This window comes from Pygocentrus nattereri, chromosome 1 (assembly GCF_015220715.1).
Source record: "Pygocentrus nattereri isolate fPygNat1 chromosome 1, fPygNat1.pri, whole genome shotgun sequence".
Taxonomy (NCBI): Eukaryota; Metazoa; Chordata; class Actinopteri; order Characiformes; family Serrasalmidae; genus Pygocentrus; species Pygocentrus nattereri.
Genome location: NC_051211.1, coordinates 45837360 through 45859586, shown reverse-complemented (window position 1 = coordinate 45859586; position 22227 = coordinate 45837360). Strand labels below are relative to the sequence as shown.

The window sequence follows — 22227 nt, the reverse complement described above, 5'->3', positions numbered from 1 at the left end:
CTTAATGGTCTGACTGATATATTAAAACCAGAATAACAGAATTGTGTGGAAGTGACTCTGGACCAACTATGCTATGTTGAAGAGGAGGAGGGGTAGTGATAGGGATCCAGTATGTCAGGTGAATGCAAACTTATGCTGCATTCTAGAGGTCTTGTTAGCAGCCTGCATAAGGCTATGTTGGGGAAGAGGAAGGTAATGGAATTAATGGAATAGTATAAAAAAATATGATTAAATGAAAGTAAATGTAATAAATGACCTCAAACAGGCAGCAGCTCTGTTTCTGCATTACATTCATTACATTTCGTGTCTCAGGTGTCTGAACTTCACTGTGTAGATTTCATCATTATTTAAGTTTGTTCATCACAGTTTGAATACCATTCTCTATGATTGGTGATATTCAAAGGTCAAAGTTCATTCGAATACTATAAACATTCACTCACATTCAAACAACCTCAAATGAATTAAATATTTTGCAGTTCAATTATCGCAGTAATATGATAACACACTCTATTCTAAACTGAAAGAAGGATTCAATCAAATAAACCTTCAGTGAATGTTTTAAATCCACAGTGTCTGAGCTGTGAACAGACTACAGAGAAAATAATGTCATGAATGTTGGTCAGAAATATGATTACAGGAGTACTGCCACAGTGCTTTCATATAAGATTTGAGTTATTTTCTTCAGACTGCATTCATTATTTCTGTGACTAATCCTGAACTCAGGAATGACAGAGTACAACTTTCAGTTTACAGCTGAACACAAGTGATAGATTCTAGTTCTGGAAGGACTGAAGTTCATTTGAGTGATTTTATTTTCTTAGTAATTATATAAAGAAATATTATTATTAATTTTATTCATTATTTTAGCTTTTTTTAACAGTGTAATTCTACCTCAATTCACTTTACATCCAGGACTTTGATTGAATATTAAAGTGATGAATTGAAAGCAGCACGTTATTAAATGTTTAAAGCTTTTTTGTAAAACCTATTTCATATATCTGAGAGACACAGAAGCCATTAGAGACACTGAGACCCTCGCAGTGACCTCAGCAGGTCAGTGCAGAGAAAGTGCACTTCAGCACCTTCAGCTCCCAGTGACTAAATTCACTGATTATTGATCCTCTGCTGCCATCTTGTGGAGAAGAAAATGTACTGCAGTGACTCAAACCATTTTTTGTGTAAGAGCTGCAATTATGTGTGTAATGGTGATCAGTTTAATGACTGTGACAAAAAAAGTATTAAATTATGCTAAAAATTTTATTTGTATACAATATTTGCCTAATTGTATGCTATTTTATATTTGTTTTTAATCATGAGTCCATCACACTGGGCTCTCTGTTATACAAAATAATGAAAAAGCAGCATTTTCACTTCAAATAAGTAAAATAAAATAAGCTTAGCTTATTTTAACTTTACTAAATGACAAACTAGTATTTCTGTGTGTCTGGATTCTAACTCAGAGCAGTTTTGTGTGTGAGGTGGTTATCAGTGTGTGTGTGTGTGTGTGTGTGTGTGTGTGTGTGTGTGTGTGTGTGTGAGCTGGTTATCAGTGTGTGGATCAGCTCTCTGCAGGTGCAGCATTAACGCTGTATTACACTGGAGTGTTTCCTCTCTCTGAAGTCAGTCTCCTGTATGTTGGTGTGTTTCTCACCACACTGCTGCGAGCGTCTCTCCTCACTCACACACCTCTAGAGATGGAGGTGGAGTTCTGTTCATCAGCGCTGACGCTCTTTTGATAAATATGGAGAAAGAAAAAAACGCCTCCTCTGATTTGTCTCTGAAAATGTTTGATGATTTCCTCTCCTCTTTCTAATAAGGTCATAGTGAAGGTGATTGGCGGCTGTGGGGAGCCTCTCTCTCTCTCTCTCTCTCTCTCTCTCTCTCTCTCTCTCTTTCTCTCTCTCAGTTTCTTCAGTCTCTCTGGGGGAGCAGAGGTGAAGCTTATTCTGCTGCTGAGTTGAACAGACTGTGTGCAGGTCAGAGGGAGATGGACAGCTGTGTGGCTCTCATTCTTCTGTCCTCCACAATCTCACTCACCACAGCTGGTAAGTACATTCTCTCTGTCAAAGAATCACAGATATATAATTTCTCTCTCTCTCTCTCTCTCTCTCTCTCTCTCTCTCTCTCTCTCTCTCTCTCTCTCTCTCTCTCTCTCTTTCTCTCTCTCTCTCTCTCTCTCTCTCTCCTTCTTTCTCTCTCTGTTATTTTAGTGCTGTTTGAGTCATATTTTATTACATTGATGTGTTTCTGTGGTTGTGTTCAGTATTATCACTAACTCTGTACTTTAAGCTCTTGTTTAAGTTTTACATGAGAGACCTTAAGTCAAGATTGCTTTATTCTTTCTGATCTATCATAATGAGAACTTTAAACATAATCATGGATGGTTAGGGCTAAACTTTTTTAGGCTGAACAGTCTGAACTATGTAAATGCCTTGGTTATGATTTTACTCAGAGATATTGTTAGAGTAAAATATATGAATAATATATGAAAGAACACGTTTTGTTTTCCAGAACATATTTTTATTTACTATTCCATGGGTAGAATCCTAACCACGGTTTACACTCATTATGATCTGACTAAATCAGCAAAGTGCTTTTGACATTGCATATTCATGGCCTTAATGGTCTGACTGATATATTAAAACCAGAATAACAGAATTGTGTGGAAGTGACTCTGGACCAACTATGTTATGTTGAAGAGGAGGAGGGGTAGTGATAGGGATCCAGTATGTCAGGTGAATGCAAACTTATGCTACATTCTAGAGGTCTTGTCATTATGATCTGACTAAATAATCTTAAGTTTATCAATGAAGGAAAAAACATGTTTAGAAAATAGGAGACATTCTATTATAAGCATGTTTGTGTGAAAGTGTGTGTGAGAGAGATGCCTGATAAAATAAATGAAGATTAGAAATACTTTTTTTTTTCTGTCTACTACTTCCACTATCCACTGAGCAGGAGTCCAGTACAACAGAGATGCTTAGCTCATCACTTGCAACCATGTCCACTACTTAGGAGATTAGTTTGATTACCCCTCAGAAGAGCTCAGTAACACTGACATTAATAACTGGTCTTCACATTGATTTATAAAAAAAAATTGTGGAGACAAAAAGTCAAGCATGAAAAAATGTTATAAATCTCATCAGCTGCCTTTCTGTAATGCTTATGCCTGATTGGTAAGTTTACAATGAATCACCTAAGTGTCTGTACATCTGATGGTCATGTTTCATCAGTTGGTTCACAGGTGTGGTATTTGAAACAGCAAAGAAGTGACATCATGTTAGATTTCTGTGTCTAATGTAGAGAAGTGTGTTTACTGGTCTGTAACACATGGTGTGTGGAGTTTTGCTAAAAGTGTGAGGCTGAGAATGGGCTTATAAGCATCTGGGCTGAGGTTCTGCTCCTTCACTGTCAGGTTTCACTAATTGTTTTATTTCTAATCTTATTTATATATTTATTTATTTGTTTGTTTTCTTTTTTCCAACACTGCAGCACTTTCATTATGAAGCATATGTCTATTCAGCACAGGCACAACTTCCACCCAGAGAAGACAATTAAACTAAGTTCAAATCTAACAGTTGAGATTTACAAAGAGAAGGAAAAACAACACAGCAAATTTGAAATAATTATTGCAGGGGAAAGCATATTGCCTTGGCATGCATAAAACATGTTTATGGTCCATTTATGTCTTACCTGTACTGTATCCTTTAATATTTCAACAAAGCCTGTCACAGCTTTTGTAGTAAAGCACTGAAAGTATCAACTGTACAGAAAACTGATGACTACCTTTATTTGTTACATTCAGTTTTGGCTTTGCACAAGTAGAAAATAATACATTTTGAGGGACAGATACCCTTTTAAATGTCTAAATAGATATTTTACATCTAGATAAGTTACATCTTTTAACTTTAACTGGAGTTTCAATTTCAAAAACTAATGCGCTGATGAATTACAGACTTGAAGCAAATGTAATAAATTCTGCAACAGGCACTGCCTGAACTAGATAGGATGATATCATTGCCAGATTCACACAGTTGCATTAAATTTGATTTGCTAATCTCTCAAGGCTGATGTTAACGTCTTATTCAAATTTCTATTCCAACCTTCAAGTGTCAAGTTTTTTTGTCATTTGCACAACATGTCAGGACATTAATGCATTGAAATGCTTGTGGTGTGGCTCAGGCAGTCACTCTACAGCAGGGCAGCATTACATACATACTAAAAACAGTGCAGACAAAACAAAGTAAAAATACAAAAGAAAATACTAAATATGAAATATTGTAAATAAACACAAATTATACACAAAACATAGAGACAGGAGGGACCTATGTAGAAAAACTCTCTGCTATGTACAAATCTAATAAACAAAGCATGATCTGAGAAAAGTATATATACATTTTAAAGTGACAGTGTTATTGTCTATAGCAGTGATATGATATAATAAATAATACTAACAAAGTGACCAAGTGAAATGGATGAAGGTCTGAATGGAACTGCTGCATTATTTAAAGTGGAATGGGAAATAAGAACGAAGAGCTAACTTCAGCTTCCTCTACATCAAAACCAACACAAAATAGTTCACTGACCACAGAATTAAGGTTTTCCCATGGTCACCCCAGTGCCCTGACTTAAATCCCTTTGAAAACATGTGGGAGCTGAAAAGGCTCATTCAGCATTATAGGAGAATACATAGGGCTGCGAAGGGAGGCTGCACAAAGAAGGGTTCCACCAGTTGTGGCACACTCAGATTTGAGAGAGAAAAAAGATTTATTTATTTTTTCAAACATTGTACTTCAAATAAAGGTTATACAGGGTGAGTCAAAAGTCACAGGACACTGTTTTATCTTATTTTATTTTGTTTATTATCAACTTTTGTCTCTGAGGTCATCTCAAAAAAATTGTGTATGCTGAGGAAATCCACAATAAACACCACCTTCAGCATTGCATCGTGGAGGACTGTGACAGCATAAAAAATAAGATAAAACAGCAGTGTACATAGTAACAGAACACATGTAATGATGTTACATAATATGGTTATAAAAAATAACCGTATCCCGTTAGTTACAGAAAAAAACAGCAATCATTGTAATTACAATTACAAAACAGGATAATTACAAGTAGGACTACATTCAAACCACATACGTGCACCTCGACTTAATAAACATTGTTGACGAAGAGCCTCAAATGTGGATTTTCTTCCACATTGATCTTTTGGGATGGTTAACGACAGATTTTAAACAAATAAGGCAAAATCCCAGGAGAGCAGTATAGTTTTGAACTAAATTGCATTTACATTGTTGCTGAACTGAATGAACTGCATCATTCTACAGTTTTAGTCTCAGAGATTTTGGTCTCAGTGTACAAAAGCTGAGCCTTGATTTCTGAACTTGTCACATTTTTCACTGCTCACACATGTCTAATGTGTGTCTAATGTGCATGTCTAAACATAGTTTGTACTGTACAAAATATTTCCATATATTGATCCACTTAGATTTGCCCAAATGTGAGATCAATAAGTGTTTTTATATGGCTCAATATCAGGTTGTATGTCCTACATTATCTGTTGTGCTACATCACACGTTATTTAAAAACCCAGTTTTCTAGTGGTCATACACAAAGAATACATAAAGTGCAGATAATTAAGCCTTCCATTATATATTATTTTGTTTCATAAAACAGTGCACTCCTGTTTGCCTGTCCTTGTCTTGATAAAAATGTCTTGATGATTTTTTTCTCTTTTTTTAATGTGTGATATTACACTTTAAAAAGACAAATTTGATATAATATACGCAACACATGTAAAGACAGAAGATAGTCAATTGTACTATTTAATTTCATTACACTGTTTTTCTATTTTTTTTGTGTTAATTGCAATAATAATATTGCAAACCTTGTACTGGAATATATTTTTAAACTAACCTTTAAAAATCTGTATTTACTGATGTATGTGTCAATGGGACAGAGCTGTACGAAGCATTCAATTATGCCAAGCTCTGTTTGTAAAAACATCCACACACAAATCTCTGTAAATTGTCAAACATTTTGATGATTGATTGATTGATTGATTGATTGATTGATTGATTGATTGATTGAATTAATTTCATGATTAAAAACCACACAGAAATGTCTCTAACCATAGAAAACATTCATCAAATACTCCGGGGCTCTTTTTTAAACAATTTTATAAGTAAGCAATATCTTAACACAGGCAATTCTCCTTTCCACATTTAACCACTTTACTTGAGTAAACAGAGGAAATCAGTTAGGTAGAGCAGATGCATCTGTAGGATTTTCTAAAACTTGACTGTAGCTCATATAACAGACTAGTTTTTGTAATGCATTCATTTATTTGTTCCTGTATGTTTTTTTTTTCATTTACCTTTGATAATGCAATTAAGAAAGATTAACAGAATGAGAAATACAAGGATTGATGACCTCGGCAGCATCTCTGAGAAATCTTGCTGGTAAATTATCCAGTCCTGCTCCTTTGGCAGAATTTAATTCATTAAGCCTCCAAAACTTTAGGAAAAGAACATTACCAGCTTAAATGCATAGATCACATATTAGATCATATACTGGGAATATGTACAAAATATAGTCACTTAGTCATACTTTTATTATTCAAAAATGTAATCAGCAGCTCAAGAGCTCTCAGTGAATAAGTTGGTACCAGTCTCCAAACTTGATTGAAGTGTTTAAATTGTGAACCAAAATTGACCTTAGAGTCCACATCCTAGACTGCTCCTGGAGACTATAAATTTGGTTAAAATATTTAATGCAAAAGAAATACTGAAAACAAATGTAATGAAAACAGTAAGATTGTGTAGGTGAGGAATCATAGTCTGAGGCTGTTTCCATAGTGTGGGTGGGGTCCCTTAGTTCCAGTGCAGTGAAACAGTGATGTAACAGCACAGTGTAACATTCTAGACCGCTGTATGCTTCAGTGCATACAACAGTTTGGAGAAGGCCCTTTCCATGACAGTGCTCCCATGCACAAAGCAAAGTCCATGAAAAAATGACTTGGTGAGTTGATGTTTTGCGTGCTTGAATGATCCTAGGAGCTATGTTGTCTGGAGCAAAGCTCCTGGTAGTGTCTCCCATGGCAAACTGGTCCTAGGTGACAGGTCAGACAAAGAGTGATCCAAAATTCCCCCTATGAAAATAATGAAAGAATGGGACTTGTATACCCTGCCCGGATCAGGGTTACCGGGGCCCCACCCTGGATCTAGGCCTGGGGGAGTGGCTCGCCAGCGAGCGTCTGGCGGCCGGGCATTAACTTATGGTGCCCGGCCGGGCCCAGCCCGAAGGGGTTACAGGAGTTTCCCCTCCCATCTACCCACCACCAATGGGAGGGGCAGTAGTAGGGGTTCGGTGCTTTGTGGATCGGGCAGTGTCTGAAGGCGTGGGCCTTGGTGTTCTGATCCTCGGTTGCTGAAACTGGCTTTTGGAACTTGGAATGTTACCTCACTGGTGGGGAAGGAGCCTGAGTTGGTGCATGAGGTTGAGAGATACCGGCTACATATAGTCGGGCTCACCTCAACACACAGCTTGGGCTCTGGGTCCAATCTCCTTGAGAGGGGCTGGACTTTATTCTTTTCTGGGGTTGGCCAAGGTGAGAGGCGGCGGGCGGGTGTAGGCTTTCTCATAGCCCCTCGACTCATAGCCCCAGTGCCTGTATGTTGGGGTTTTCTCCGGTGGACGAGAGGGAAGCTTCCCTACGCCTTCTCGAGTGGTGTTCAGTTTTTGGACTTCTGTGCAAACCACAATTTGTCCATCACAAACACCATGTTTGACCACAAGGATGTCGATAAGTGCACATGGCACCAGGTCACCCTAGGCCGCAGTTCAATGATTGACTTTGTAGTCGTGTCATCAGACTTGTGGCCATGTGTTTTGGACACTCGGGTAAAGAGAGGAGCTGAGCTGTCAACTGATCACCTGTGAGGCCTTGGAAAGTGACTTTAAGTCGGCTCCGAAAAGATTCTGGCAAACCGTCAGGTGACTCAGAAGGGGAAAGCAGTGTGCCACTAGCACTGTATATAGTTTAGATGGTGTGCTGTTGACTTCGACTGAAGACGTCATTGGGCGGTGGAAGGAATACTTTGAGGACCTTCTCAATCCCACCGACACGTTCTCCAGTGAGGAGGCTGAGTCTGGGGACATGGGAATAGGCTCGTCCATTACTGAGGCCGAAGTCATAAGGTAGCTACTTGGTGGCAAGGCTCCAGGGGTGGATGAGATCCGTCCCGAGTTCTTTGCGTGGACATCGGGGGCGGTGCCACTGGATTGGCAGTCTGGGGTGGTGGTGCCTCTTTTTAAAAAAGGGTACCGGAGGGTATGTTCCAACTACAGGGGAATCACACTTCTCAGCCTCCCTGGTAAGGTCTATGCAGGGGTACTGGAGAAGACAGTCCGGCTTATAGTCGAACCTCAGATCCAGGAGGAGCAGTGCGGGTTCCGCCCTGGTCGTGGAACACTGGACCAACTCTTCACCCTCTCCAGGATTCTGGAGGGCTCATGGGAGTTTGCCCAACCAGTCCACATGTGCTTTGTGGCATTTGACTGTGTTCCCCAGGGTATTCTGTGGGAGGAGCTTCGGGAGTACTGGGTACATGGCTCTATGCTACGAGCCATTCAGGCCCTGTACAAACAAAGCAGGAGCTTGGTTCGCATGGCCGGCAGTAAGTCAGACTCGTTCCCAGTGAGAGTTGGACTCCATCAGGGCTGCCCTTTGTCACCGATTCTATTCATAATTTTTATGGATAGAATTTCTAGGCGCAGTCAGGGGACGGAGGGTGTCCGGTTCGGTGACTTCAAGGTCACATCGCTGCTGTTTGCAGATGATGTGGTCTTATTGGGGACATCAGGCCGTGAACTTCAGCTTTTGCTGGATCGGTTTGCAGCCGAGTGTGAAGCGGCCGGGATGAGAATCAGTACCTCTAAATCCGAGACCATGGTTCTCAGGCGGAAAAGGGTGGAGAGCCCTCTCTGGGTCTGGGATAAGCTCTTGCCTCAAGTGGAGGAGTATCTCGGGGTCTTGTTCATGAGTGATGGTACAAGAGAGCGGGAGATTGATAGGCAGATTTGTGCTGGGTCAGCAGTGATGCAGGCTCTTTACCGGTCTGTTGTGGTAAAGAAAGAGCTGAGCCACAAGGCAAAGCTCTCGATTTACCGGTCGATCGACGTTCCTACCCTCACCTATGGTTATGAGCTTTGGGTAATGACCAAAAATGAGTTTCCTCAGCAGGGTGTCTGGACTCTCCCTTAGAGATAGGGTGAGAAGTTCGGTCATCCGGGAGGGACTCGGAATAGAGCCGCTGCTTCTTCACGTCGAGATGAACCAGTTGAGGTGGTTCGGGCATCTGGTTAGGATGCCTCCTGGACGCCTCTCTCGTGAGGTGTCACAGGCAAGTCCACCAGGAAGGAGACCCCGGGGAAGACCCAGGACACGCTGGCGTGACTATATTGCCCAGCTGGCCTGGGAGCGCCTCGGAATCCCCCCGGAGAGCTAGTGGAAGTGGCTGGGGAAAGGGAGGTCTGGGCCTCATTGCTTAAGATGCTGCCCCCGCGACCCGAACCCCAGAGAAGCGGAAGATGATGGATGGATGGATGGATGGATGGATGGATGGATGGATGGATGGAGTTGATGTGGAAGAACTACAGCACCCAGTACTGAGCCCTGACATCCAGCTAGGCCTTATCGGCCAACTGCATTAAAGCTTTTGTGTGAAATATTCAACAAGCACATATGGTGTGATGTTTTGGTGGCCATGTAATGTGTCTGTGTTCTTGTCCTCTCTCTCGTGCTCTCTCTCTGTTGTGCAGTCACAGTGAGGTTGGTGGATGGTGGCAGTCGATGTGCTGGGAGAGTGGAGGTTCTTCATGACGGTCAGTGGGGAACAGTGTGTGATGATGACTGGGATATAAGTGATGCTGCAGTGGTGTGTAGAGAGCTGGGCTGTGGAGAGTCTGTAACTGCACTGGGTAGAGCTCACTTTGGACCAGGATCAGAACCAATATGGCTGGATGATGTGAATTGTAATGGATCAGAGTCTACATTGAAGAACTGCACATTAACAGATTGGGGTGAACATAACTGTGATAATACCGAAGATGCTGGAGTCATTTGTTCAGGTAATCACTACAGAGCTTTTGGAAATAATCTTTCAATATACTACCAATTAAATTTAGGTCAGAGTAAGAGTCTCTATCAAAGTCTTTATCAAATTAATCTCTATTAAGTCTCTATCAAAACTAAAAAAACATGATATATAAATATATAGTTTTCCACTCATATTCCAAAACTGGCTTAGCACATAAAAAACATTTCTCTCAATCACAAATGTTTGTCTAGTTAATTCATTTCTATTCTCACATGTTAATATTTCAGGAAGAATCAGGCTGGTTGGTGCTTCTCGCTGCTCTGGGAGAGTGGAGGTGCTTCATGGAGAGACCTGGTCCACAGTGTGTGATGCTGACTTTGACCAGCAGGATGCAGAGGTTGTGTGTCGAGAGCTGGGCTGTGGGCTTCCTGTGGAGGTGCTGGGAGCAGCTGCTTTTGGCAGAGGGGAGGGTCAGGTGTGGTCAGAGGAGCTTCAGTGTAGAGGCAATGAATCTCAGATTCACTTCTGTCCATCATCTTCACTCAAAAACAACTGCTCCCATGACAGTGATGTCGGTGTGGTGTGTGCTGGTAAGAGGGCCATGTTCATCAATTAGCATTGCATTATTTTACTGATGTACTGCACATGATATTTAGATCATATTTTCTCTTGTATTTTGTATCTTTTTGCATGCAACTTTTTTTTTGCAGAAATGTCACTTTCTATACACATAAGCCAACTGCTGAATATGTATATTACATTAACTGCCAACTTATAATCTCTTCTATGTTATTTATTACTTCTTTGCTCTCTTTGTTAACCATCCATAATATTTGTTATGTGTCTTTTCCTTTCATTTGTTAATTTCTCTTTCTTGCATTCTTCCATAAACATTCTACATTTAGGTACCAGAATGTAGTTTAGGTGGGACAACAAATTTATGGCCACCAGAAAGTAATTCCTGTGCTATTCAAGGTGAAATGGAAAATAAAAAAGGGCAGTTCTAGATTAAACTTAAACTTAAAAATTTGTGCTCTGGAGTTTGAGACTTTAACTCTTTTGATTCCATCCTAAACTTTACAATGAAACAAGCATAGTACTGGCAGAGTTTTACACAAGCATGATTCTATTGAATAAAATGAACCAGAAATTAATCTTTCATTTGGTACTTTCCAGAAATCATGAAACTTTCTATAAAGGCCAAGAAGAGTGCCCCTCTGCTATTGTTCTATAAATTGATATGTCTCCAGTTACATGGTTTCATTATATTAAGTAAATTATTTAAGACTAATTTAAATACCTAGTTTAATCTAATAATTTTATAATCTAGTTGTACTTTGTTTTTTATTTATACTCAAATTGATTTATTGATTTATACTATGAAGTGATTTTCCTTGAAAAAGTAAATTGCTCTCTGTTATTGATTGATTGAATATTCAATTGATTGAACAAAAAGATGTCTGTTTTATGTGACTTACTTTATGATTTACTTTAATTAAAGGTTTCCACTGTATTTGAAGTTTTACATGTATCTGTTTGCTGGGCATCATAATTATTTTAAACCTGCACAGCTAAACATGTCAAATTGTTATACAAATATTGAAATCATATCCACTGCAGTTTCCTCTGATTACTAATAAGAATTAATGTAAGTGATATTAATTTGTGTTGAAGTATGACTTTGATTCCTATTTTCCAATCATTTCTCCCAGCACCACAATGACTGTTCATTCTCATTTAACAGACGAAGAGGAGCTCTCTCTCTCTCTCTCTCTCTCTCTCTCTCTCTGTCTCTCTCTCTCTCTCTTCATCACTATCTGTTCTATTGCTCTCATTCACTCTGTCTCTCTCTCTCTCTCTCTCTCTCTCTCTCTCTCTCTCTCTCTCTCTGCGTCTTACTGTTCATGCTTGATCTCCTTGTCTCTCTTGCTTCTCTGTCCTGTTATTATTGAAAAAGTGAACTCGTTTAATTACTTGACAGCAAACTGTGGAGCTTAAAGACTAGGCCAATGATTGTAAATCATCTCTGTCCAACCTGAGCAGCCACTGCAAACAAAGTAAAGAGCAGTTTAAAAAAAATCAGGAAGTTAGCATTTAATGAGTAATCTGTTGGTTGCCATCATGAACACTCACATAGCAAACACTTGCTTTGGACCATAGGTGTGTTCCCCTGTGTTACTTTAAATAATAAAAGTACATCTTAAAAAGTTAAAACTGGTCTGAGCAAAGACTTTATAATATAATATAATTTACAAATATGGTAGCAGCCTGCTTATCAGTACATTAGTGTATCCACAGTGAATCTCATGACTTCGGATACACAGCGGAAAAGTCTTGAATCTACAGAGGTCTGGACTTTTGTGGCTTCATAGCTAGTTATGGCCACATGCATAAATATTTGTCTTTTCTATCTCGGTTGTTCAGGCAGTGTGAGGTTGGTGGATGGTGGCAGTCGCTGTGCTGGGAGAGTGGAGGTTCTTCATAGAGGACAGTGGGGAACAGTGTGTGGTGATGGCTGGGATATGAGACATGCTGCAGTGGTGTGTAGAGAGCTGGGCTGTGGCGAGGCTGTAGATGCACTGAGTGATGCTCAGTTTGGACCAGGATCAGGACCAATCTGGATGAGTAAAGTTGACTGTGGTGGATCAGAGTCCACACTGAAGAACTGTAGATCAGCAGGATGGGGTAAACATTACTGTGATCATTCTAAAGATGCTGGAGTCGTCTGTTCAGGTAGGATTTACTAAATTTCAATAATTTATTCAATAAGATTAATTTTTGAAATTATTTTTCATTGAATAGCTTTTATTTGACAATGATTTTCATTAGCAAAAAAACACTTTTTTGTAAATTTAACTTCTTTTTATTAATTGCATTATATGACTTATACACAACTGGATAATCTCTATTTTCACATTAAATTGTATTACTGTTTTATGAATAATACTAAATAATATTTTGTCTTTTTGAGGACTTTCAAACTTAGTTAGGTTCCCTTTTGTCTCTGGAAATATTACGTTATAAACTTATGACTTCAATATTCTTATTTTGGAAAAAAAAAGCTGTATTACCATCTTTTAAAAAAATGATATCTTTCAACAAAATTGTATAAGGAGTCAGGCTGGTTGGCGGTTCTCACTGCTCTGGGAGAGTGGAGGTACTTCATGGAGACACCTGGTCCACAGTGTGTGATGCTGACTTTGACCAGCAGGATGCAGAGGTTGTGTGTCGAGAGCTGGGCTGTGGGCTTCCTGTGGAGGTGCTGGGAGCAGCTGCTTTTAGCAGAGGGGAGGGTCAGGTGTGGTCAGAGGAGCTTCACTGTAGAGGCAACGAGTCTCAGATTCACTTCTGTCCAACATCTTCTTCACTCAAACACAACTGCTCCCATGACAGTGATACAGGACTGGTGTGTGCTGGTATGAGGAACACACCCATCTAGTACTTTTACGTGCTTTCATTTAATGTACTACATGTCATACATTGCCCTCCACAGATGTTGGCACCTCTTATAATCATGATCATCATGAGCTGTAAAAATGTATTAATTACTTATCCTTTATTCTTTATTTCAAAATATTAGCAAAATCTAACCTTTATTTAAGAAAAGAAAAAGTTAATGTTGTCATAAGTATCTTTCACAATTGTTGGCACCCATAGAAAATCTTCAGAGTGAAATCTAATTGAAATATATTCTCATGAGTGAAAAGGAACACTTAAATGGTCTGTCTCAACCTCCTGTTTCACTGGGGAATATATATGAGAAGAAGCACAGGCCAAATTCCCTCAGTCATCCATCACTAAGAAAACAACTAGAGAATACAGCAATGATGTATGACCAAAAGATGTTGAGCTGCACAAACAAGGAAATGGCTACAAGAAAATAGCAAAACTATTGAAAATGCCCATTTTCTGTATCAGGGCAATAATTAAGAAGTTTTACACATTTGTAAGTGTTAAGAATCTGCCAAGAAGAGAATGTATATTTACACTGACCCCATGTATAGTGAGGAGGATGGCTTGAGTGGGCAAAGAGTCTCTAATGATCACAGATGATGGATGGCAGACATTAGTTAGGTATTGGGGTCAAAGCGTCCTCCAAGCTAAATCTAAATAACCACAAGTTGTTTGGGGGGGTTACCAGAAGAGTGCTTTTGCTGTCATGAACCAACAAACTCAATCTCCTACAGTTTGCCCAAATTATTGGACCTTTCAGTGGGACTGTGTTCTATGGTCAGATGAGACCAACAATAGAGGATTTTAGTAACAAACAGCAGTAGTGAATTTGGTGCGGACACAAAGATAGCAATGCAGCATAGTATTTTATCTCCACTGTGAAGTATTTTGGTGGATCTGTGATACGGCAGGACCCAAGGCTCTGGACAATTTATTCAGATAGATGGTATCAAAGATTCCATCACGTATCAGCTGGAATAAAATCAAAACCTCACTGCTTTAGCCAGGAAGCTTCTAGCAGGACATTGATCCAAAGCACACCTCAAAATCAACACAAAATTTGTTCACTGACCACAGAATTGAGGTTTTGCCATGGCCACCCCAGTCCCCTTACCAAAAGCCCTTCGAACACAGTGTGGACCTCGGAATCTGAAGGATCTGGGGAGGTTCTGTATGGAGGAATGGTCTCAGATCTCTTGCCATGTGTTCTCCACTCCCATTAAGCACTATAGAGGACTCGGTGTTGCTATCTTTGCAGGGGGAACCTCCACAATCTATTAAATGAGTGGGTTCCAATAATTGTGACACACACATTTGTGAGAAAAATATTTATTTCCTGGTAAGACTTAGCTTTTTTTTCAGTCATTGTTCTTCAAAAAAGCGTTAGAATTTTTATTTTGAATGAAAGATCAAAAGGATAAGCAATAAAAATGTTTTTAAGGCCCGTGTTGCTCATGTTACCAGGTGTGCCAATATTTGTGGAGTGGACAGCACTGTATTTAATTGATCTCTCTCCCACCTTTTTGTACAGGCAGTGTGCGGTTGGTGGATGGTAGCAGTCGCTGTGATGTGCGAGTGGAGGTCCTTCATAGAGGACAGTGGGGAACAGTGTGTGGCAATAGCTGGGATATGAGTGATGCTGCGGTGGTGTGTGGAGAGATGGCATGTGGGGAGGCCCTACATGCTTTCAGTGATGATTATTTTGGACCAGGATCAGGACCAATCTGGATGAATAATGTTTATTGTAGTGGATCAGAGTCTACACTGAAGAACTGTATTTCTCCAGGATGGGGTAAACATTACTGTGATCATAATAAAGATGCTGGAGTCATTTGTGCAGGTACTCATCACTACATAACCACTTAAATGCTTGGTGTCAAAGAAAAACAAATTGAGACATCAAACACATTGTAATAAAACAAATATTTATGAAAAGGATTTTTCTAAACATCAAAACTTTGTAGATGATAAATAGATCACATATTTGTATAATACAATGACAACCAGTTACAATGACAGCCTAGTGATTCTGATGTCTGGGCAATTCCAAACTGACATAGCACATGAAAACATTTCTCTCAATCATAAATGTTTGTCAAATTAATTAATTTCTATTTCTGCATGTTAATATGTTAGGTCGAGTCAGGCTGGTTGGAGGTTCTCACTGCTCTGGGAGAGTGGAGGTACTTCATGGAGACACCTGGTCCACAGTGTGTGATGCTGACTTTGACCAGCAGGATGCAGAGGTTGTGTGTCAAGAGCTGGGCTGTGGGCTTCCTGTGGAGGTACTGGGAGCAGCTGCTTTTGGCAGAGGGGAGGGTCAGGTGTGGTCAGAGGAGCTTCAGTGTAGAGGCAACGAGTCTCAGATTCACTTCTGTCCAACATCATCTTCACTCAAACACAACTGCTCCCATGACAGTGATACGGGACTGGTGTGTGCTGGTATGAGGAACACACCCATCTAGTACTTTTACGTGCTTTCATTTAATGTACTACATGTCATACATTGCCCTCCACAGATGTTGGCACCTCTTATAATCATGATCATCATGAGCTGTAAAAATGTATTAATTACTTATCCTTTATTCTTTATTTCAAAATATTAGCAAAATCTAACCTTTATTTAAGAAAAGAAAAAGTTAATGTTGTCATAAGTATCTTTCACAATTGTTGGCACCCATAGAAAATCTTCAGAGTGAAATCTAATTGAAATATATTCTCATGAGTGAAAAGGAACACTTAAATGGTCTGTCTCAACCTCCTGTTTCACTGGGGAATATATATGAGAAGAAGCACAGGCCAAATTCCCTCAGTCATCCATCACTAAGAAAACAACTAGAGAATACAGCAATGATGTATGACCAAAAGATGTTGAGCTGCACAAACAAGGAAATGGCTACAAGAAAATAGCAAAACTATTGAAAATGCCCATTTTCTGTATCAGGGCAATAATTAAGAAGTTTTACACATTTGTAAGTGTTAAGAATCTGCCAAGAAGAGAATGTATATTTACACTGACCCCATGTATAGTGAGGAGGATGGCTTGAGTGGGCAAAGAGTCTCTAATGATCACAGATGATGGATGGCAGACATTAGTTAGGTATTGGGGTCAAAGCGTCCTCCAAGCTAAATCTAAATAACCACAAGCTGTTTGGGGGGGTTACCAGAAGAGTGCTTTTGCTGTCATGAACCAACAAACTCAATCTCCTACAGTTTGCCCAAATTATTGGACCTTTCAGTGGGACTGTGTTCTATGGTCAGATGAGACCAACAATAGAGGATTTTAGTAACAAACAGCAGTAGTGAATTTGGTGCGGACACAAAGATAGCAATGCAGCATAGTATTTTATCTCCACTGTGAAGTATTTTGGTGGATCTGTGATACGGCAGGACCCAAGGCTCTGGACAATTTATTCAGATAGATGGTATCAAAGATTCCATCACGTATCAGCTGGAATAAAATCAAAACCTCACTGCTTTAGCCAGGAAGCTTCTAGCAGGACATTGATCCAAAGCACACCTCAAAATCAACACAAAATTTGTTCACTGACCACAGAATTGAGGTTTTGCCATGGCCACCCCAGTCCCCTTACCAAAAGCCCTTCGAACACAGTGTGGACCTCGGAATCTGAAGGATCTGGGGAGGTTCTGTATGGAGGAATGGTCTCAGATCTCTTGCCATGTGTTCTCCACTCCCATTAAGCACTATAGAGGACTCGGTGTTGCTATCTTTGCAGGGGGAACCTCCACAATCTATTAAATGAGTGGGTTCCAATAATTGTGACACACACATTTGTGAGAAAAATATTTATTTCCTGGTAAGACTTAGCTTTTTTTTCAGTCATTGTTCTTCAAAAAAGCGTTAGAATTTTTATTTTGAATGAAAGATCAAAAGGATAAGCAATAAAAATGTTTTTAAGGCCCGTGTTGCTCATGTTACCAGGTGTGCCAATATTTGTGGAGTGGACAGCACTGTATTTAATTGATCTCTCTCCCACCTTTTTGTACAGGCAGTGTGCGGTTGGTAGATGGTAGCAGTCGCTGTGATGGGCGAGTGGAGGTCCTTCATAGAGGACAGTGGGGAACAGTGTGTGGCAATAGCTGGGATATGAGTGATGCTGCGGTGGTGTGTGGAGAGATGGCATGTGGGGAGGCCCTACATGCTTTCAGTGATGATTATTTTGGACCAGGATCAGGACCAATCTGGATGAATAATGTTTATTGTAGTGGATCAGAGTCTACACTGAAGAACTGTATTTCTCCAGGATGGGGTAAACATTACTGTGATCATAATGAAGATGCTGGAGTCATTTGTGCAGGTACTCATCACTACATAACCACTTAAATGCTTGGTGTCAAAGAAAAACAAATTGAGACATCAAACACATTGTAATAAAACAAATATTTATGAAAAGGATTTTTCTAAACATCAAAACTTTGTAGATGATAAATAGATCACATATTTGTATAATACAATGACAACCAGTTACAATGGCAGCCTAGTGATTCTGATGTCTGGGCAATTCCAAACTGACATAGCACATGAAAACATTTTTCTCAATCATAAATGTTTGTCAAATTAATTAATTTCTATTTCTGCATGTTAATATGTTAGGTCGAGTCAGGCTGGTTGGAGGTTCTCACTGCTCTGGGAGAGTGGAGGTACTTCATGGAGAGACCTGGTCCACAGTGTGTGATGCTGACTTTGACCAGCAGGATGCAGAGGTTGTGTGTCGAGAGCTGGGCTGTGGGCTTCCTGTGGAGGTGCTGGGAGCAGCTGCTTTTGGCAGAGGGGAGGGTCAGGTGTGGTCAGACGAGCTTCAGTGTAGAGGCAATGAATCTCAGATTCACTTCTGTCCATCATCTTCACTCAAACACAACTGCTCCCATGACAGTGATGTCGGTGTGGTGTGTGCTGGTAAGAGGGCCATGTTCATCAATTAGCATTGCATTATTTTACTGATGTACTGCACATGATATTTAGATCATATTTTCTCTTGTATTTTGTATCTTTTTGCATGCAACTTTTTTTTTGCAGAAATGTCACTTTCTATACACATAAGCCAACTGCTGAATATGTATATTACATTAACTGCCAACTTATAATCTCTTCTATGTTATTTATTACTTCTTTGCTCTCTTTGTTAACCATCCATAATATTTGTTATGTGTCTTTTCCTTTCATTTGTTAATTTCTCTTTCTTGCATTCTTCCATAAACATTCTACATTTAGGTACCAGAATGTAGTTTAGGTGGGACAACAAATTTATGGCCACCAGAAAGTAATTCCTGTGCTATTCAAGGTGAAATGGAAAATAAAAAAGGGCAGTTCTAGATTAAACTTAAACTTAAAAATTTGTGCTCTGGAGTTTGAGACTTTAACTCTTTTGATTCCATCCTAAACTTTACAATGAAACAAGCATAGTACTGGCAGAGTTTTACACAAGCATGATTCTATTGAATAAAATGAACCAGAAATTAATCTTTCATTTGGTACTTTCCAGAAATCATGAAACTTTCTATAAAGGCCAAGAAGAGTGCCCCTCTGCTATTGTTCTATAAATTGATATGTCTCCAGTTACATGGTTTCATTATATTAAGTAAATTATTTAAGACTAATTTAAATACCTAGTTTAATCTAATAATTTTATAATCTAGTTGTACTTTGTTTTTTATTTATACTCAAATTGATTTATTGATTTATACTATAAAGTGATTTTCCTTGAAAAAGTAAATTGCTCTCTGTTATTGATTTACAGTAACAAAAAGATGTCTGTTTTATGTGACTTACTTTATGATTTACTTTAATTAAAGGTTTCCACTGTATTTGAAGTTTTACATGTATCTGTTTGCTGGGCATCATAATTATTTTAAACCTGCACAGCTAAACACGTCAAATTGTTATACAAATATTGAAATCATATCCACTGCAGTTTCCTCTGATTACTAATAAGAATTAATGTAAGTGATATTAATTTGTGTTGAAGTATGACTTTGATTCCTATTTTCCAATCATTTCTCCCAGCACCACAATGACTGTTCATTCTCATTTAACCATGAAGAGGAGCTCTCTCTCTCTCTCTCTCTCTCTCTCTCTCTCTGTCTCTCTCTCTCTCTCTCTCTCTCTCTCTCTCTCTCTCTCTTCATCACTATCTGTTCTATTGCTCTCATTCACTCTGTCTCTCTCTCTCTCTCTCTCTCTCTCTCTCTCTCTCTCTCTCTCTCTCTCTGCGTCTTACTGTTCATGCTTGATCTCCTTGTCTCTCTTGCTTCTCTGTCCTGTTATTATTGAAAAAGTGAACTCGTTTAATTACTTGACAGCAAACTGTGCAGCTTAAAGACTAGGCCAATGACTGTAAATCATCTCTGTCCAACCTGAGCAGCCACTGCAAACAAAGTAAAGAGCAGTTAAAAAAAAATCAGGAAGTTAGCATTTAATGAGTAATCTGTTGGTTGCCATCATGAACACTCACATAGCAAACACTTGCTTTGGACCATAGGTGTGTTCCCCTGTGTTACTTTAAATAATAAAAGTACATCTTAAAAAGTTAAAACTGGTCTGAGCAAAGACTTTATAATATAATATAATTTACAAATATGGTAGCAGCTTGCTTATCAGTACATTAGTGTATCCACAGTGAATCTCATGACTTCGGATACACAGCGGAAAAGTCTTGAATCTACAGAGTGCTGGACTTTTGTGGCTTCATAGCTAGTTATGGCCACATGCATAAATATTTGTCTTTTCTATCTCGGTTGTTCAGGCAGTGTGAGGTTGGTGGATGGTGGCAGTCGCTGTGCTGGGAGAGTGGAGGTTCTTCATAGAGGACAGTGGGGAACAGTGTGTGGTGATGGCTGGGATATGAGACATGCTGCAGTGGTGTGTAGAGAGCTGGGCTGTGGCGAGGCTGTAGATGCACTGAGTGATGCTCAGTTTGGACCAGGATCAGGACCAATCTGGATGAGTAAAGTTGACTGTGGTGGATCAGAGTCCACACTGAAGAACTGTAGATCAGCAGGATGGGGTAAACATTACTGTGATCATTCTAAAGATGCTGGAGTCGTCTGTTCAGGTAGGATTTACTAAATTTCAATAATTTATTCAATAAGATTAATTTTTGAAATTATTTTTCATTGAATAGCTTTTATTTGACAATGATTTTCATTAGCAAAAAAACACTTTTTTGTAAATTTAACTTCTTTTTATTAATTGCATTATATGACTTATACACAACTGGATAATCTCTATTTTCACATTAAATTGTATTACTGTTTTATGAATAATACTAAATAATATTTTGTCTTTTTGAGGACTTTCAAACTTAGTTAGGTTCCCTTTTGTCTTTGGAAATATTACGTTATAAACTTATGACTTCAATATTCTTATTTTGGGAACAAAAAGCTGTATTACCATCTTTTAAAAAATGATATCTTTCAACAAAATTGTATAAGGAGTCAGGCTGGTTGGCGGTTCTCACTGCTCTGGGAGAGTGGAGGTACTTCATGGAGACACCTGGTCCACAGTGTGTGATGCTGACTTTGACCAGCAGGATGCAGAGGTTGTGTGTCGAGAGCTGGGCTGTGGGCTTCCTGTGGAGGTGCTGGGAGCAGCTGCTTTTGGCAGAGGGGAGAGTCAGGTGTGGTCAGAGGAGCTTCAGTGTAGAGGCAACGAGTCTCAGATTCACTTCTGTCCAACATCATCTTCACTCAAACACAACTGCTCCCATGACAGTGATACGGGACTGGTGTGTGCTGGTATGAGGAACACACCCATCTAGTACTTTTACGTGCTTTCATTTAATGTACTACATGTCATACATTGCCCTCCACAGATGTTGGCACCTCTTATAATCATGATCATCATGAGCTGTAAAAATTTATTAATTACTTATCCTTTATTCTTTATTTCAAAATATTAGCAAAATCTAACCTTTATTTAAGAAAAGAAAAAGTTAATGTTGTCATAAGTATCTTTCACAATTGTTGGCACCCATAGAAAATCTTCAGAGTGAAATCTAACTGAAATATATTCTCATGAGTGAAAAGGAACACTTAAATGGTCTGTCTGAACCTCCTGTTTCACTGGGGAATATATATGAGAAGAAGCACAGGCCAAATTCCCTCAGTCATCCATCACTAAGAAAACAACTAGAGAATACAGCAATGATGTATGACAAAAAGATGTTGAGCTGCACAAACAAGGAAATGGCTACAAGAAAATAGCAAAACTATTGAAAATTCCCATTTTCTGTATCAGGGCAATAATTAAGAAGTTTTAAACAACTGTAAGTGTTAAGAATCTGCAAAGAAGAGAATGTATATTTACACTGACCCCATGTACAGTGAGGAGGACGGCTTGAGTGGGCAAAGAGTCTCTAATGATCACAGATGATGGATGGCAGACATTAGTTAGGTATTGGGGTCAAAGCATCCTCCAAGCTAGGCAAACACTATCTAAATAACCACAAGCTGTTTGGGGGGGTTACCAGAAGAGTGCTTTTGCTGTCATGAACCAACAAACTCAATCTCCTACAGTTTGCCCAAATTATTGGACCTTTCAGTGGGACTGTGTTCTATGGTCAGATGAGACCAACAATAGAGGATTTTAGTAACAAACAGCAGTAGTGAATTTGGTGCGGACACAAAGATAGCAATGCAGCATAGTACTTTA

At 39.3% G+C, this 22227-nt stretch overlaps 1 protein-coding gene across 1 annotated transcript in view; it reads left to right on the top strand.

The window, feature by feature from the left end:
• Positions 1–15892, top strand: part of LOC108412201 (deleted in malignant brain tumors 1 protein-like) — a gene marked incomplete at its 3' end in the record, with an annotated part of 20919 nt that extends 5027 nt beyond the window's left edge. The window contains exons 3-9 of the mRNA XM_037538119.1: positions 9826–10134; positions 10391–10693; positions 12528–12836; positions 13217–13287; positions 13399–13519; positions 15088–15400; positions 15676–15892. Coding sequence (XP_037394016.1) covers positions 9826–10134; positions 10391–10693; positions 12528–12836; positions 13217–13287; positions 13399–13519; positions 15088–15400; positions 15676–15892 — 1643 coding nt within the window. The remainder of the gene's footprint in view (positions 1–9825; positions 10135–10390; positions 10694–12527; positions 12837–13216; positions 13288–13398; positions 13520–15087; positions 15401–15675) is intronic.
• Positions 15893–22227: the final 6335 nt, after the last annotated feature.